This window comes from Silurus aristotelis (genome assembly GCF_946808225.1).
Source record: "Silurus aristotelis genome assembly, chromosome: 9".
In the NCBI taxonomy this organism is placed as follows: Eukaryota; Metazoa; Chordata; class Actinopteri; order Siluriformes; family Siluridae; genus Silurus; species Silurus aristotelis.
Window position 1 is genome coordinate 2,825,423 of NC_139582.1, and position 17,366 is coordinate 2,842,788.

The 17,366-nt window shown below is 42.1% G+C and overlaps 1 protein-coding gene across 14 annotated transcripts in view; it reads left to right on the forward strand.

Annotated features, from left to right (window-relative positions):
• Nucleotides 1-17,366, forward strand: part of tp53bp1 (tumor protein p53 binding protein, 1) — a 20,615-nt gene continuing 3,249 nt past the window's right edge. The window contains exons 1-24 of one of the 14 annotated variants that reach the window (XM_083551453.1): nucleotides 8-404; nucleotides 2,752-2,971; nucleotides 3,054-3,117; nucleotides 3,427-3,493; nucleotides 3,568-3,629; nucleotides 3,712-3,910; nucleotides 4,019-4,179; nucleotides 6,155-6,281; nucleotides 6,764-6,858; nucleotides 6,960-7,144; nucleotides 7,815-9,051; nucleotides 9,685-9,801; nucleotides 9,888-10,082; nucleotides 10,256-10,322; nucleotides 10,696-10,785; nucleotides 11,683-11,947; nucleotides 12,030-12,092; nucleotides 12,407-12,556; nucleotides 12,625-12,845; nucleotides 13,370-13,501; nucleotides 14,199-14,566; nucleotides 14,650-14,841; nucleotides 15,086-15,259; nucleotides 16,335-16,523. In XM_083551453.1, coding sequence (XP_083407579.1) covers nucleotides 3,584-3,629; nucleotides 3,712-3,910; nucleotides 4,019-4,179; nucleotides 6,155-6,281; nucleotides 6,764-6,858; nucleotides 6,960-7,144; nucleotides 7,815-9,051; nucleotides 9,685-9,801; nucleotides 9,888-10,082; nucleotides 10,256-10,322; nucleotides 10,696-10,785; nucleotides 11,683-11,947; nucleotides 12,030-12,092; nucleotides 12,407-12,556; nucleotides 12,625-12,845; nucleotides 13,370-13,501; nucleotides 14,199-14,566; nucleotides 14,650-14,841; nucleotides 15,086-15,259; nucleotides 16,335-16,523 — 4,273 coding nt within the window. In that variant the 5' untranslated portion in view covers nucleotides 8-404; nucleotides 2,752-2,971; nucleotides 3,054-3,117; nucleotides 3,427-3,493; nucleotides 3,568-3,583. Of the gene's footprint in view, nucleotides 405-2,152; nucleotides 2,309-2,751; nucleotides 2,972-3,053; nucleotides 3,118-3,426; nucleotides 3,494-3,567; nucleotides 3,630-3,711; nucleotides 3,911-4,018; nucleotides 4,180-6,154; nucleotides 6,282-6,763; nucleotides 6,859-6,959; nucleotides 7,145-7,814; nucleotides 9,052-9,684; nucleotides 9,802-9,887; nucleotides 10,083-10,255; nucleotides 10,323-10,695; nucleotides 10,786-11,682; nucleotides 11,948-12,029; nucleotides 12,093-12,406; nucleotides 12,557-12,624; nucleotides 12,846-13,369; nucleotides 13,502-14,198; nucleotides 14,567-14,649; nucleotides 14,842-15,085; nucleotides 15,260-16,334; nucleotides 16,524-17,366 lie in introns of those variants that run through there. The other 13 variants (XM_083551455.1, XM_083551452.1, XM_083551454.1 and 10 more) reach the window with 13 other exon arrangements.

The following is a 17,366-nucleotide window of genomic DNA, read 5'->3' on the forward strand; positions in this document are numbered from 1 at the left end:
TTGTGAGTCACTCATCAGTATACATGGACTGAGACGAGTAGAAAAACATGGCCAGCGCTGATGTTGATGCTTTCACTCCTCCACACGCTTTATACACCACCATGGCACCATATTATAACTTATTTACTGAGATATATATAATTATGCCTATACATAATGATATAATAATGCATCCGAAATAATAATAATGCCTCCATAGGGTTTAAGGGCAGAAAGCTCCGCCTGTGTTCTGCGTCTTTAAGTGACACCAGTGGAACCATTAACACACCCTATTATCTGCCAGGAAAGAGAGGGCACATCTGAGAACATCAATGCTCCTCATCATTTCAGGGAAAATAAAACAAAAAACAAAAATCTCCCCCAAGCGCACAGGGTTTGTGCATAGGACGGATTTCACCTCTCAGGTAACAGCTGATTATTTGTGAACGTCATGGAGATCATTTTTGTGCATGAAAACAAATCAATGTGTAATAATAGATGTTGGATTGGCTTATTTATTTATTTATTTATTTATTTATTTATTTATTTATTTATTTATTTATTCGTTGATTTATTTATTCGTTTATTCTTGTGGCTTTTCATACCTAATATTCTATTTCCAGGCTTCCTGCAGGTATGTGCTGTACATTTATTACCTTTAGAATAATGTTTCGGTTTGCAGATCAATATGCCAGATAGGGTGGGAAAAAAATAAGCTGCAGTTCATTAATACCATGGTAGGATTTGCAATATTTGTAAAAAAAAAAGAAAATAAAAAAACTAATCAATAATAATAATAATAATAAATAAAATTCATTGAAAATTATATATATATATTCTTCTAATTTCCATCATGATGTTAAGTCCAGGGCATATAACATATGCATGCAGATCTAGAAAGACCTTGACCTAGTCCATGGTATATGACATGCATACAGACCTAGAAAGTCCCAGACGTAGTCCACTGCATATAACATATGCAGGCAGACTTAGTAAAATCTAGACCAGGGCATATATTTCATGCATGTTAACCTAGAAAGAGCCAGACGAAACCTATTGCATATGGCATGTGCATGCAGACCTAGAAAGACCTTGACCTAATCCATGCTATATGAATTATGCATACAGACCTAGAAAGTCCCACACATAGTCCATGACATATAACATATGTATGCAGACCTAGCAAAATCTAGAACCTAGTCCAGGGCATATATTATATGCATGTACACCTAGAAAGACCCAGAAGTAATCCATTGCATATGGCATATGCATGCAGAACTTTAAAGACGTAGACCTAGTCATAGGTATATGACATATGCATGCACATACATCCAGCTGAAACTTATTCTAATTATTCTAAAGTCATAGAAAATCTGAAAGGAAAAAAAAATTAATGAAAGGCAGATAGCAGATGATATAAATCTTTTGTGTATTTGTTAAACAGCTTTGGCACATTTTTCACCACTCATAGACTATTTTTTTTTTTTATTTGTTGTGAATAATTATATACAAATTTGCACAGTGCTACAATTTGCACTTTGTGCAGATGGTAGATTTCTTCGATGTGTGCTTTTGCTATGCATTGACAATAAAACCGTATGCGTGTACATTATGTACCTATGTTTATCCAATCGCCGTGCAGTTTAGTTTCAACTCTACTAGAAGGTCATGAGTTCAAATCCCAGATATACCAAGACTTAATTGTTGAGCCCTTGAGAAGGGACCCTCAGCTGCTCAGGGTATAAATGATATCTGATAGAATGCTTTAAATGTGTTCGTATTAAAAGGAATTGGTTGTTTATTTTATATTCGTAGTGGCAGAACAGCAAAGTCAGTCCATGGATGTCGTGCTAATGGATGTCCTTTAAATATATATATAAATAAATAAAAATAAAATTAACATTTAGTACATTACATTAAATGTTTTTTTTCCTTAAAAAATATAATATATATAATTGTTTTAATTTATTTATTTATTATTATTTATTTTTTTTTTTTTAAAATACCGGACAGGGACGATATTAAAAATCTAACCAATCAGCGTAGGACTTTTGTTGTTGTAAGGCGGGTTTTTGTTGATTTTCTAATCACTGATTGGTCTTCGTTTGCACCTTCAACCAATCACAGGTCTCGATTTCATACTTCCGGGACGCGTTTTTATCCACTCACCACTGTTTTCCTTTTTTTTTTTTCCGCTGCTGAACTGCAGAGACAGTGGGAGAGCAGGACAATACGCACTCGTTTATTTATTTATTTATTTGTGTTTTTATGTTGTTATAATGTGTATGGATTCAGTTTAAGATGATTAAACGCTCTATATGCAGCCCAGGTATATATTTTACATGGTTTATATAACTACCAGTTTTGTTCTGCATTAAATCTCTGCGTGGATGATAGCATTAGCAGGTTAGCTGTCGTTATTAGGCACTTATTTTGCAGATGTTTTAAATATTGTGCAATTAAAAAAAAATGCATCGATTTGATATAAATAGGTTTAGTGATTACATTGCATTTGTTTATTTTTGTGTACGGAGATAATAGCTTTATAAAATACTACAGGTGACGTTTATTGCTTGTAAATAACCATAAAAAAATATATTTCAGATATTTGTAATCCAGACTCCAATTATTAAATATTTGTTCAGTGTTAAAAGCTGTTATAATTGGTGTATGTAAACCCAGGCCCAGGATCCGACTGGACCACGTGACTGGACCACGTGGAGCCCCGCCCACTCCCCTCCCATTCACTTTTCAATCTTTACATGTATGTAGTTACCTGTTGACCCTGATGCTGCCACATGGATCCAGGTGGAAGTGATCTGGAGTTGAGTCTTCCTCAAACCGAGAATCCCTGCCTTATTGTGGAGGACTCGCAGCCTGACAGCGTGGCCTTGGAGGACGACCCCGACAGCAGTTACCGTACCCTGCTCTCCCGCCGACTCTCCAACCTCCAGCCCACATCCCACAGCCCGGTCCTGGTGAGCTCTCCGAGGTTTTCCATGACTGCCAGCCTCGTGTGATTTTACCAGTTCCCGATGCTGATATATATTTTTCTTTTATTCTTTTCAATCCAGGAAAAAAGCAGATGCACTGACGTTTCATCCCCGACTGAAAACTCGAACAGTGTAACCCAGGCTGGTATGTTGAGTGATCATCTGTCTTTAGAATGGTTTCTCATCGTTTTAGCATAGTTTACGCTCAGGGTTTGTACGCATTTCGGAAAAGTATGGAATTTGAGTTGTGATCTCAAGGTCTGGATTAGTATATGGTGGATAAAAGACCACTAAAAGTCAAATAATGTGAGTGTTTCCATACTGTTTTCATATTTGTTTTTCTAAAATATAAAATTTGTAAAATTATTTTGTATGAAATTTCCCGCTAAAAATCATCGCTCATCGACTCCGAAATGAAAAATGTGTATGAACTTACCTTTTTTTTCTCTTTTAGACGGGAATTCCATTTCCACCGCTTCGGAGCAGAGTCAAGTATTTGAAGTTTGCACCCTTCCAAAAAGGTATTTTAAAAGAAATGCTTCTTTTTTCTGCTCCAATTCTGCATATTTTGCTTAGAGTTTCTTTATTTCTGCAGAAATAACCTGGAGGACATGGAGTCTGGAGCTGATTCCACCACTCCCTGTGCCCAAGCAGAAGGTGAGTTTTGTGAGTTTAGGAAAAACCGAACCGAATAATAAATTGATCAAATGTTTATCGTTTTTCCTGCATCTGTGTTCAGAAGCAGTGCCTCAGTTCAGCCACCTGGAGCTGTCAGAGAGTCAAGGATTCAACACCGAGGCACAAAATGCAGAAAGTGGAGACGAGGATGTGGAGGTGACGCCTTCCAACCTCCGGGCAGCAGACAGTCAGAAAACATTCAATCAAAGAGTAAAGAGCTCCTCCGGGGCATCAGATAGTCGAGAAGACAGATTAAAAAAGTAAGATGTTAATTTGAATAATGAGAAGATGGAAAGATCTACATGGTATATATATTTTCTCGATCCTGTGTCTTATTGTATTTATTAAGATGTACTTTGTCTCTTTAGTCCAGAGGTGAGCTCCAGCAGTTCCTTGGTGCCTCAGAAGAGAGAAGGCAAAGAGCTGAGTGTCCAGGCTATACTACACTCTAAAGTTTTGGAGCCTGTAGAAGCTGAAGATGAGGAAATGATGTCATCCCAGGATGATCTGTTCGATAGAGAAAGAAATGGTGAGAATCAGGCAGTGGGGGATCAACAGTTAAAGCTCTGGGTTACTGATGAGAAGGTCAGGGTCACAACCCTCTGCTCCAGGGGTGCTGTATCATGCCTGTATTACTGCTGACTCTTTGTTCTGATACTGACTCTCTAACAAAGCTGGGATATGTGAAGAAAAGAGATCTACTGTCGTTTCTGTAAGACGTCTTTTTGAGGTAAATACATTTGAAACACACGAAATTCCCTGTAAAAAAAAAAAAAAAAAAAAAAAAAAAGGCAGTTTTAGTGGATGTGGTTGTAAACATGGATAGATGGATGGATTGGATAAGTGAGTGAATGTTAGATATATGGATTTATACAGTGGATGAATAGATAGATGGGTATATGGATGGGTAGATAGATGTATACAGTGGATGAACGATGGATAGATACATAAATACAGTAGATGGATGGATGGATGGATTGATATATGGATTTATACAGTGGCTGGATGGATGGATGGATGGATGGATGGATCAATAGATATCTGGATAGATACGATGGATGGATGGATGGATGGATGGATAGATAGATAGATGTTTACTGTGGATTATTGATGGATAGATATATGTATACAGTAGATGGATGGATGGATGGATGGATTGATAGATGAATTTATACAGTGGAGGGATGGATGGATAGATATCTGGATAGATACGATGGATGGATGGATGGATGGATGGATGGATGGATGGATGGATGGATAGATGTTTACTGTGGATGATTGATGGATAGATATATGTATACAGTAGATGGATGGATGGATGGATGGATAGATGGATTTATACAATGGATGGATAGATATCTGGATAAATACGATGGATGGATGGATGGATGGATGGATAGATGTTTACTGTGGATGATAGATAGATAGATAGATAGATAGATAGATAGATAGATAGATAGATAGATAGATAGATAGATAGATAGATAGATAGATAGATAGATAGATAGATATGTATACAGTAGATGGATGGATGTATACAGTGGGTGGATAGATGGATGGATAGATGTATATAGTGGCTGATCGGTGGATAGATATATGTATACAGTAGATGGGTGGATGGATGGATGCATAGATGTATGGATGAATACAGTGGATGGATGGATGGATGGATGGATGGGTGGATAGATGTATACAGTGGATGGGTGGATGGATTGATGGATGCATACAGTGGATGGATGTATACAGTGGATAGATGGATGGATGGATTGATGGATGCATACAGTGGATGGATGTATACAGTGAGTGGGTGGGTGTATGTATGGATTGATGTATACAATGGATGGGTGGATAGATAGATGTATACAGTGGATGGATGGATGGATGGATGGATGGATGGATGGATGGATGGATTGATGGATGGATGCATACAGTGGATGGATGGATTGATTGATGGATATATACAGTTGATGGATGTATACAGTGGATAGACGGATGGATGGATTGATAAATGGATGTATACAGTGGGTGGGTGTATGTATGGATCGATGTATACAATGGATGGATGCATAGTTATATGGATGTATACAGTGGATGGATGGATTGATAGATTGATAGATGGATGTATACAGTGGATGGATGGATGGAAAGATAGATAAAATAATCGATAGCTGTAGCCCTACATAATATATAGCGATATATATATATATATATATATATATATATATACACACACACACACACCCAGTGTGTTTTCAGCCTCTGATCGAAGGTAATTACATATAAATGCTTGCTGGAAATGGAATATGATGTGTAGACCACATAGACTTTTATTCTAATTAGACAATTTAATTGTGTAATTTATTTAAAGGACTGTTGTTCAGCAGCTGGAACGAGTCATTTGGCATTTGGAAATAAATGTGTATCAGGGTGTGTCTGTATTGACTATTAGCATGTGCATGTGCTTTATCCTGTGTGTGTTTAATTGTTTATTCTCTGCTCCTCAGGCTCTAAGGTTGAGAGCACCGTAGCAGATGAGACTCAGAAGCAGGATCCAGTATGCACTCCTGCTCATAGCCTTAGTCTGCTGCATCTGTCTGGCCAAGGAACGTTGGTGCAAGAGAGCCTGTCTCAGTAAGATAAATTAATCCTAAATCATGCTCTTTTAGTGTCGTTCAGGCAAAAATAATAAAATGATGGGGTTTAAGATGTTGGCCTTGTGGTCAGAAGGTTGTGAGTTCGAATCCCAGCAACACCAAGCTGTCACTTCTGGGCTATTGATCGAGGCCCTCAACTGCTAAAGAAATAGGATAATTGTAAGTCACTCTGAATAAGGGCATCTGCTAAAAGACCATAAACGTGTAGCTCAGTGGTTAAGATGTTGAAGAACATGAGTTCAAATCCCAGCACTGCTAAACTGCCATAGTTGTAAGTTGTTTAGGATAAGGGTGATTACAGGAAATGCCATAAACTTGGGAGAACGGGTAGTCGTTAAGATGTTAGATCTCTTATCAGTAGGTTGTGAGTTCAAATCCCAGCAATTCAAAGTTGCTCTGGACAAGGGGCGTTTGCCGTAATGCCATAACTGTAAGTGGTTCTTGTTTCTTATGCAATAGGCAGTCTGTTGATTACGTGCCAGCCACCCAGGACAACTTGGACCAAGCCCCGCTTATAGTCCCCAATTCACCCACAGGACAGGAGAACGAGCGAGGTAAGACCTCATATAGGGGGACACGGTTTATATTAAGGATACAAAACATCAGAAATTCCCCGACGTCTAATCAGTTTTCCGCATATCTACATCGTTTTTAGATTTTAACCAGGCTGCAGAACCAGCAGAGGACATCTCTGGGACACCTCATGATCAAGCACAACAAAAAGGCCAGGAAGAACCAATGGATGTGGATCCTGTCCCAAAGCCTGTAGTGTCCCAGATTTCCCCCAGTTTTGCGTCGGAGAAAAGCCTTTCCTTGCCAACGCAGCCTGAATTATCACATGTACATATTTCTGATCAGATAAAATCTGTTTTGTATTTATTTTTTGAATTGAATTTGCCAGTGATTGCATTTGAATATTTAATTACTACCTGACGTGTAATACGTTTATGGACAAAAGTATTTGGACACCACACGATATGTGGTTCTTCCCCAAACTGTTACCACAAACCTGTACACAATTGTATCAGATTATTTTTTAATGTGGAAGCACCAAAAATTCCCAAAAGCTGTTCCAGCATGACAATGCCCCTGTGCACAAAGCCAGCTCCATGAAGATGTGCTTTACATTGGGTTGGAGTGGAAGTTCTTGAATGGCCTGTTATAGAACTGTAAACCCGATTGAAGACCTTTGGGATGAATGTGAACGCTGTCTGCACTTCAGGCCTCCTCACCTACATCTGTACCTGACTTTACTAACACGCTTGTGGATGAATGAATCTCCACAAATCTCCACAAAATCTAGAGGAACATCTTCCTAAAAGAGTGGAGCTTATTATAAGAGCAAATAGGGAATAATGTGGAATGCGATGGGAATCATAGTAAGGTGTCCACTAACTTTTGTCCATATAATGTGTATACATACACACACACACACACACACACACACACACGTACGTTATGGTGTATAAAATTTTCTGTCATTGCTCACATGCTATCAATCCTCTTTTAGGATGTGTTTATGTCTACACCATCCTTGGAATCTGGGGCCTGCAGTTCAAGTCCAGATGTTTTAAAGAGAAAGGAAGCAACAAAGGAAAGTCCGTCTGCAATTTTTGGCTCTGAAGAGTTTAAAAAACCAGCCTGCAGTAGTTCAGCTTCTCAGGTGGCTACGGGTTTGAAATTGGAGCTGGACAACACTGAAAACAGTGTATGTGAAAATAAAACTCAAGCGTTTATTGAGGGTGATGATGATGATGATGATGATGATGAAGATAGTCAGGCCACACAGATCGAAGAAATACAAGATTCTGTCAAAGCGGATGAGAGAGACTCTGTCCCTGTGCTTCACAATGAGAAAACGGAGAAAAGCATCACAGATTGTGGCCTTAATAACGTTTCTAATTTGCAAGGGGTTTCCCAGAAACCTGACCTGAAAGCTACAGCGAATGAAGAAAAGTCGTCCTCGCAGTCTTCCAAAGGGCAGAACGGAAAAATAAAGGACAGCGTGGAAAACTTTCCGGAGATTCGGCGTATTCCGAACGCCGTAGCCTCGCCGCAGATGGATGAAGGTGGATCAGGGAAAGATCAGACCTTGAGAAGTTGCTCACAAAGCAAAGAACAACCCACGCAACCCACTAGCACAACTCCGGTTCCATCTCAATCCCAATTTGTCATCTTCTCCCACAAGAGTCCTCCAGGAGAACAGGAACAGGGAGTCGACGGCGACCAAAGATCGAGCCAGCCCGTGTCTCAAAGCTACCGAATTGACAGCATTCGCAGCATTAAGGATGTCGACGAGGAAGATCAGGACCGAACGGATGAAGCAGAAGTTCAAAGCACAAGCATGAACGAATCTTCCGGATTTGGCTTGGCTCTTTCTCAGAGTCAGACCGAAATGCCGGAGCCGATGGACGATGGAGAGGAAGTCGCCCAATCTGCAGCAAGCAAGGACGAGGAGAGCCTTGAGGTCATCGTCCTGGAGGAGAGCGAGAGAGTCTCACAGGAGCGAGACCGTATCGAGAGGTCGCCGGCGTTCAGAAGTTCTTCACAACCAGTCAGAGGATCCCCGAAGGAGAAATTCGAGCCTGGAAGAAAAGTCACAGGCTCCCAGCCAAACAGCTCGGGCCAGAATTCGCAGGTGGCTGCTAGAACTGGTGCCAGTATTGCACAAGCCAGCGACGAAGCAACCGGTGCAGGATCGCAGGTCCTGAATGTGGCCAACAAAAGTCTGAGTGACAGCTCTGGAGGTAGGATTTATACAGAATTAGTATTTATTAAAAATTTCCCTTAAATGATCAAGGAACTGTTTGGATTGTGGGATGGATCCAAACAGGATTACAGACAGACTCAAACCTCTAAAATAGTTATTTTTCTGTATCTCCCTCCATGTTTGTGGTATATTTTAAGGGTATTTCAGTTGTACAAATCACTTACAAGACCGATTAGACTTGAGAAACCTTGAGCGGAAACCAGACTAAAAATGAAACCCATCCACATCTAGGTGGCTCCACTCCGATGCTCAGTTATTACTAACGGCCAGGGGCTTTAAACAATTGGTGTCCTTCGTCTTTGCCAGGTTTGTCACATGACTGTATTTTGCAACATCTGTTTTTAGATGGTCGTATTATATTTGATGATGCAGATCTGAATGGAAGGTCGTCTAGTTGTAGACGTTCTGCTGCTGCCTCCTGGGAAGTGGCTAAACAGTTACAGCTCTCTTGAACCCCTGAGCAAGGCCATTGACCCTCTCTCTGCTCTATGGGTGCTGCATCATGGCTGACTTCCTATGGGATATGAGAAGAAGAAATCTCACTGTGTATACAAAATGTGATAAGTAACACACTCTCTCAATAAATTGAAATACAGGCTTGTTTCTGCAGATCTGCCATTCCACTTCACACTTCCCAGAGAAGGGGAGATGATTGGGCCTGCTGCGAGCGCAACTCCTCCACACGTCAGGCTGCTGAAGAACACGCCGCTCCACAGCACTCCTATCGGTGGACATCCCTGTTGTAGATCATTTAACTAACAGTCAAAGAAATGCATTTTGACCTTCTTTTTTTTTTCTTTTTTTTCTTTTCAGAAACAAGTACGTTCCGAGAGCGGACTGAGGCCGACGTTACCAGGGAGACGACGATGGCGGCCAGTGAGATCTCCATGGAGGAGAGCGGCGATGGAGAGGAGCTGGCTGCACAGGGGGGTGACGGGAAACTGAGTCTCAGAATGAAGGTGGTTACTCCTATAGAAGAGGGAAGCTCTCAGCATTTCAGCCTACAAAGTAAGAACATGTTCTCCTTTCTCTTTCTTTTTCCTCTCACTCAATCTTTTCCTCTATGGGTTTAATTAATGTCACTCAAACACTCGATATGGATCTTCTCTTCTGAAAAGATGGAAAGAAAACTGCCTTTATTGTAGAAACTATTGCTGATTTCTCTACAAATGTTTCATCAGAGCCATCCTTATCTGATGAAGAAAGCTCCGTTTCCAAGGATACCGCTGTTGCCAAGGCTGTTACCAGGTAATGACTGGTGGTTGCTATGTGAGGAACATCGTTTGTGGCTCATTTCTGAGGAAAAAAAAAAAAAAGCTTGTTAGATTTTTGATTGAAAAGTATTTCTAAAAGATTGTTTTTGGTTTTTTTATTACTTATGATCTCATATGGTGTTCAAACTGTATAATGTCTGCAATCTGTGGCCAAATTATTGCCACCCAGAACCTTTTTTTCAGACCTGGTGGATGCGGTGCTGAGATACATAGTGAAAAATACTTCATTATAAACATTTATTGTAGGACTTTCCTGTCAGATTTTGTTCATTTTCAGCAACTAAACAAATCTTGGCTGAATCCGTATGACTGTAATTAATTCCCACTTTTTTTTTTTATCTTCCCAGCCCTCAATCCATCTTCACTCGGGTTCGTGAGGTTCACAGACAGCTCCAGGTGGAGGAAGACGCCAAGGAGCCGAGCGATCTGTCACTCAGGTGCCCCTGCTCTCCTGCATCAGCACCTTTCAGGCGTTTGACCTTGAACGTTGCTTATGTGTTGTGTTGTATAAGGCAAGCCAGAGGGTTTCTCCATGATTCTCTTCCTGGTGTCTGGAGTGTCGTTGACCTTCAGAGTTATTGTACGGGGTTATAAATAGAGCTCCCTCGGTACAGGGTATTTCTGGAGACCATTAAATTGGATTTACGGTGGCCTGTTTGCTTAGAGTGATGGTATGTAGTGAGATTGTATGCGTGCCCTACTTACACCATCTGAAGTGCCTTAGGGAGGTGATTATGGGTTCTAAATCTGTAGACAAATGTGGAAAAGGAGATATGAGGCTGTCAGCCTGTACACAATTGTACAGGATGTCTTTGGATGCAGACTCGCCTACATCATCACCTGACTTTATTAACATCCCTGTAGCTAAATAAGCACAAAATCTAGTGGTGGAGTTTCATATAACGGGAAATGGGATGTTCAAAAATATGTACATATGTATCTTGCGGTCAGGTGTCCAAAAACTTTTGCCAATATGGTGTAGGGATGTGCATCTTTGTAAATATGAGCCAAGCGATCCAAATTCGATTTCATTCAACACGATACAATGCAACAAACGAAAAAAAAAAATTTGTGCAGGAAGTTACAGCTCTACCTCTGCCATGTTAATCTGTATTCTATGTGACTGTCAGGACACGCCTCGATCTCCGTAGTGTCACGATGCATCACGTAGCAGCAGCGGTGCTGAGAGAACACACTCGAGAAATGTTTTAGCGACGAGGAATCGATCAACATATCAAATATTTGTAACGAAATCGCGTTTTTTTTTATTTATTTTTTTTATATAAAGATTTAATATCGAATCCCATCTTATTTTCTCTCTTCTGAACTGCCAGACCTCTAAGCCAAACCGACCTCCTGAACCGCGAGAACCCTGATCCACCTCCCGAGGCAGTAGGTAATGGTACACCAAAGCAGCAGACCAACGGTACCACCATGCACTCTGAACCTCTGGCAGAAATTCCGTCCTCCTCGGCTAAAGAACATGAAGCTCCCAGCACTTCTTCCAAACTAACACCTCTTAAGTCACCCCAAGGCCAGAAACCTGTGTATCAGCAAACCATTGTGGACTTGTCCTCGACTGCAAGTCCTCTCAGCAAGGTAAATCTTTCACCAAAGTTAAAAATCGGAGGGAAATTATGAAATTATGAGCGTAATAGTATTCTGGTTTTTTTTCCTCCAGCAGAGGCCAGTATCACAGCAGACCAGCTTTGATGCCTCTGGACCGCAACACTCAACAGGCAGGGTAAGAGACTGTGGTAGATCAGATGTTCATCAAACCTTCCTCCGTTACTTCTGACAATTTCTCACAATTCTGACTATTTTTCTCGTAATTGCGAGTTTATATCCCGCACTTCAGACTTTTTCTCACAGAAAAAAAATCTAATCGACTAAATTGCCCGTGTGAGCACGCTTTCAGTACAGCGCAACATCGATGCACCAAAAAATAATAAATCAATTGACGCAATAAAAATAAAAAAATCGGCGCTTTAAAGAAATTGTACGAATTGAAAGCTACCAAGTGTAGAGCAACACCAACGTATTTTTCTTCCTCTAAAGGCGGAGCCAGTCACTCCGACCCGCTCGCAGTCGGGCCCTTCTCACCGCAGACACGTCCGCACCATACAGGAAGTGCGCACTACCATCACTCGCATCATCACCGACGTGTACTACGAAGACGGCAAGGAGGTGGATCGTAAGGTCGTAGAGGTGAGTGTATCCTATAACCAGTTTCGTAGACGCGAAACATCTTAATCCATGAATTGTTTCTTCTCCAGGAATCCGAGGAGCCGGTGGTGGATCGCTGCGTCATGGACAGCGACATCTCTCCTTCCCGTACAGGAAGCTCCATGACCTCAGGAGACCTGGCAGATGTCAGCTCGCTTTCCTCCAAGGCTGCGTCTCATTTCAGCTCCAGCGGGACCAGCAGTGGAGGTCCGGCTCCTAGCAGGATGATTGATTTCATCATGCCTCCCGGTCGGGGAGTGAATACCGGCAGGTGAGCGGCTGTGGAGTCTTTCCTGTGACCACCTGCATGCACCCTTCCTAACACTAATACCACTGAGCGTTCCTTTATGCTGAAGGTTGCGTACATGACTACTGACACGGATATAGTGTCGATTTATTTTTCGTTCGTGTGGTGGTTACTTCTGATCAGAAGGTCATGAGTTCCAATCCCAGCACCACAAAGCTTCCACTGCTGGTCACTTGAAGAAAGGCCCTTGATCCTCAAAAGCTCAGGTGTATAAGTGAAAGGATGTACATTTATTAGAATCTAGGGTTAGGCATGTACGCAGCTCTCAGCAGCACTTAATACTCCAGTCTCTCTCTCTCTCTCACACACACACACACACACACACACACACACACACACACACACACACACACACACAAACATGCACAAATACACACTCATGGCCTGTACAGCTACTTCCCCCACTGCTGCTGCTACACACTTGCTGGCTGAGGGCGTGTCTTCTGACCGCTCCGTCTGTGTGTGTGCGTATGTGTGTGTGTTCTCAGCCCCAGGCGAGGGGGTAGACAGGCAGTGGGGTCAGAGCTAACAGGCATTTGGGGGTCTCCACCCGCTGTCCCGCTAAGCCCCCGAGGCCACGGGCGTCGAGGAAGACCCCCCTCACGTGGTCCACTGTCCAGGTGAGGGCTCTCGGACTCTCTTTTCATGCACGATCCGATTTTCTTCGGAGAAACACGACGGGAACGATGGAATTGCATCCAAATGTTTTGAAAAGGGTTTGCTGACGAGCCCAAAAACAAGCCATCGAAACGATCGTTTTATTCGTATTAGTGTTATACCAGCACGCCGCTTCAACGCCACATCCAGCGAATCGTGTTGTTTTTTTTTATTTTCGTTTTAAAGTTCTGTCAAAAAAAATTCGATTGTGAACCAGTGCTTATTTAAACAAAGCTCTCAATCTCAGCAGCTGCAACCATTTTATATAAAAACACTTTTATAATGAATTTGTTATTGAGATGTTTGTTTTAGCTTAAACAGTTCTACTCTGTTAAGCAGACAACACGGTGTTTATAAATAAATAAAAACAAAGTTCTATCATTCTATAAAAATTTTTTGCCATAGTATCGTTTGGTATCGGTATCGCGATATTTATTTTTGGTATCGTATCGTGGCAACACTAATTCATATATTTTTTAATTGATCATAAACACAAACATGTGGATGAAACCTCCCAATCTTCTCGTCTTGTTCTTCCCCTTTTTCCTTCAAATTCTTACTAACCCTTCTATCTCTCCGAAATCCCTCTGTACCGCCGTCGCCTTTTCGCGTCTCTCTCTCTCTCTCTCTCGCTGATCCGATGCTGATGCTCTCGCTCAGAGGTGGAAGGTCAGCACAGAGAGGAGGTGCCCATGCCCCGGCCGTGTCCTCGTCAGAAGATGAGCACCTGGCTCGTTCGAATGCCCGCATCCCCTCGAACCGTTTGGACGCGCTAAACGCAATGTCCCCTGAGAACAGCTTGGGGAGCGCAAGCAGCTTCGTCGGACTGCGAGTGATGGCCAAGTGGTCGTCCAATTCGTTTTTCTACTCCGGGACCATCACTCGGGACCTGGGAGAGAACCGCTTCCGGCTGCTGTTCGACGACAATCAGGAGTGTGAGGCACAGGGGAAGGACATCCTGCTGTGCGATCCCATCCCGCTGGAGGCCGAGGTCACGTCGCTGACCGAGGAGGAGTACTTCAACCCAGGTAGCAGCAGGAGGAGATGAGGCAAAAATCATTCATCTTTGCATGTTTTCCACTTAATCATTTGTGTGTATTTTTGCTGGCAGGTATCGTGAAGGCACATAAGCGCCAAGGTGCCGAGTTGCTGTACTGCGTAGAGAAAGACGGCCAGAGCACGTGGTACAGCAGGACCGCTGTGATCCTCACCATGGAGCAGGGAAACCGCCTGAGGGAACAATACGGCCTCGGGCCTTATGAACCCTCCACTCCTCATAACATGGCATCCGATATCAGCCTCGGTGCGTCCCGTTTTTACTTCTGTCCCATTACTTTTGAACAGTGGTGGACGCTTTTTCGTGTATCTGCACTTTACTGAAGTGTTTCCATTTTGAGAGACTTCAGCCCATAGTTTCGACTTTATTCTCGAAATATTTGATTATTATTATTTTTTACGTGCCACTAAAACGCTGTGCTAGCTTTGAGAGGGGTGGGTGTTTTGAGAGAAACAGAAACGTAAGTTAAAAGTCCCTGACGTCTCTGTAGATAACCTCGTGGAAGGAAAGCGGAGGCGTCGAGGAAACGGGCTTGGGCCTGAAACGCCAAACAGCAGCTCCACAAACAGCCCCAGAACCCCGGCGAAACGGAAACTCGCAAGCTCCACGGAGGAAGATCGGACCCCGGCGAAGAGAGGCCGCAGAGGGGGCGGGGCCAGATCGGGTACGGTGTCCGCGTGCAGTCCGGACAGGGAATAATGACGTGCAGAAACGCAGAACGGCCCGAACTGAGGACTTTTTTTTTTACCCATTTAGAGCTGAATTTTATTTTAACGCTTTTAATAATGGATTCATGAATTTGTTTCATTTGAACCTTCATTTTATTGTGTGACATTTTAAACTCATTCTTAAAAGATGAATTAGGTTTTAATTGCTTTTTTCTGTACATTTTAGACACGCACATACTCTGCTTTTTTTTTTTAGTGTTTGAACAAATCCTTATTATCTGATATAAATTTGTGATTTTTAAACCGTTTACAAGCACGAATCAAGATCTCTTGATTTCCTTGATATGTAACGAGCAACAGATCCTGCGCTCTCTTATGGATATTGGTATGTAGGTGGTTTTTTTGGGTGCACTTGGTGTGTGTGTGTGTGTGTGTGTGTACTCGCACGGTGATGGTTTATTCTCCACTGCAAATGAACGTCTCTAAATATGGTGTACGGTGTTAAAAAATTGCCTCAGCAAAAGTTTTTTTTTTTTTTTTGCTCTGAAAGTAGTTTCGCGTTGATTTTTTGCGTCTTTTACGCAGCATAAATACATGCTCAAGTCTTTGTGTATAAGGTATCAAATGGAATAATATTGTCCGTGTTAATCGATGAAATTTGAGCCTTGAATACTGAGAATACTGAGCTTTTATGGGGAAAAATGACACACAGAGGCTTTAACTTGTCATGCAATTCTTTTTTCACATATCTGAGCTCAGGGTCAGCACTAATACAGCGTCCCTGGGGTCGAGATGGTTAAGGGCCCTGCTCAAGGGCCCGACAGTGGAAGTGCTTAAACCCCCGACCTTCTGCTCGGTAACCCGGGGTTTTAACCATTCAGCCACCTCCTCATATAACAGGAACTTTATGAAGATTTGGGCATGAATTTATCCAAAAAAAATTAATAAAATTTGAAGTTTTTGGAAAAAATCTCCATTATTTATTATCTACATATAGTTTTTCCTCTGGAAATGACCAGTCCTTTATAATCACACCATGTATTTTACTGTTCTACATGATTGTGGGTTTAGCTTTGAGACCGGCTCCATGCGACACCTCTGGAAGCGGAGCCGAGATGCCTTCGGTCCCCGGCGACGTCCTGGTGACCCACGGGCCTCTCCCCGAGAGCACATCTCTCTTCATGGGCTTTGTCTTCATGCTCACTGCATCCTCTGACAAAGACGGGAAATCCAACCAGACTACCAGCGACGGAGAGGAAGGTAAAAAAATAAAACTTCTCATAGCTTCTCATCACAGCTCGATGCATAATTTCAAGCTTCGTCTGACTATAGAAACCATCAATATCGTACAAAAACGCGATATAACACCATGTGGCATTAGAGAGAGAGGAATTTCACATGGAGGGTGAAAACCATTTTTTACTAAAGCAACAAACTCAGTTAAGACTCCAAACCTCTACAATACAACCTCAACTGTGCACCTTCATCATCTGGAGCAGTTCAGAATTAATATTTGTCTGAGAACAACATGAGAAAAACAAAAAAAAGTAAATAAAATACAACCTACTCTCCAGGGATGCAGACTCATAATTTGCAGCGCCCCCCAGAGGCTGTAATCCAGTGGTACCGCTCGTATTCACCGGTCTGGAAGTGGTGATCAAACCCTTTCCCGGGCTGAGACAAGCTAGCTAGCTTCAGGGTTGGCCTCACGATGTTTAGCTTTTCCGGAAAATGGATTTTTAAGTATGTCCAAGACCAAATCAATTTCTCTTCCTCCGTAGGTGTAAAAAAATCTAACCGATGTATTAACGTGTACACACGTGTTTTGCCAGTCGATTTTGGCTGTAACAGTTTCCCTCTGACCAACCAATCAGAGGACGGAAAAATGCTGATGCTATTCTGGGCCAGCGAGCTGCCCTGTGAGCGAATATGAAATCTGATTGGTTAAAGAAACAGAGCTGTTTATTAAGGAGACTATGGTAAAAAAAAAAAAGGCAGTACTGACTCTGAAGGCTCTGGGCAGATTAGATTGACATGGCAGCACATAGAGGCTGAAATCTGATTGGACCAAAAATCTAACATCCACAGACACGTACTGGAAGC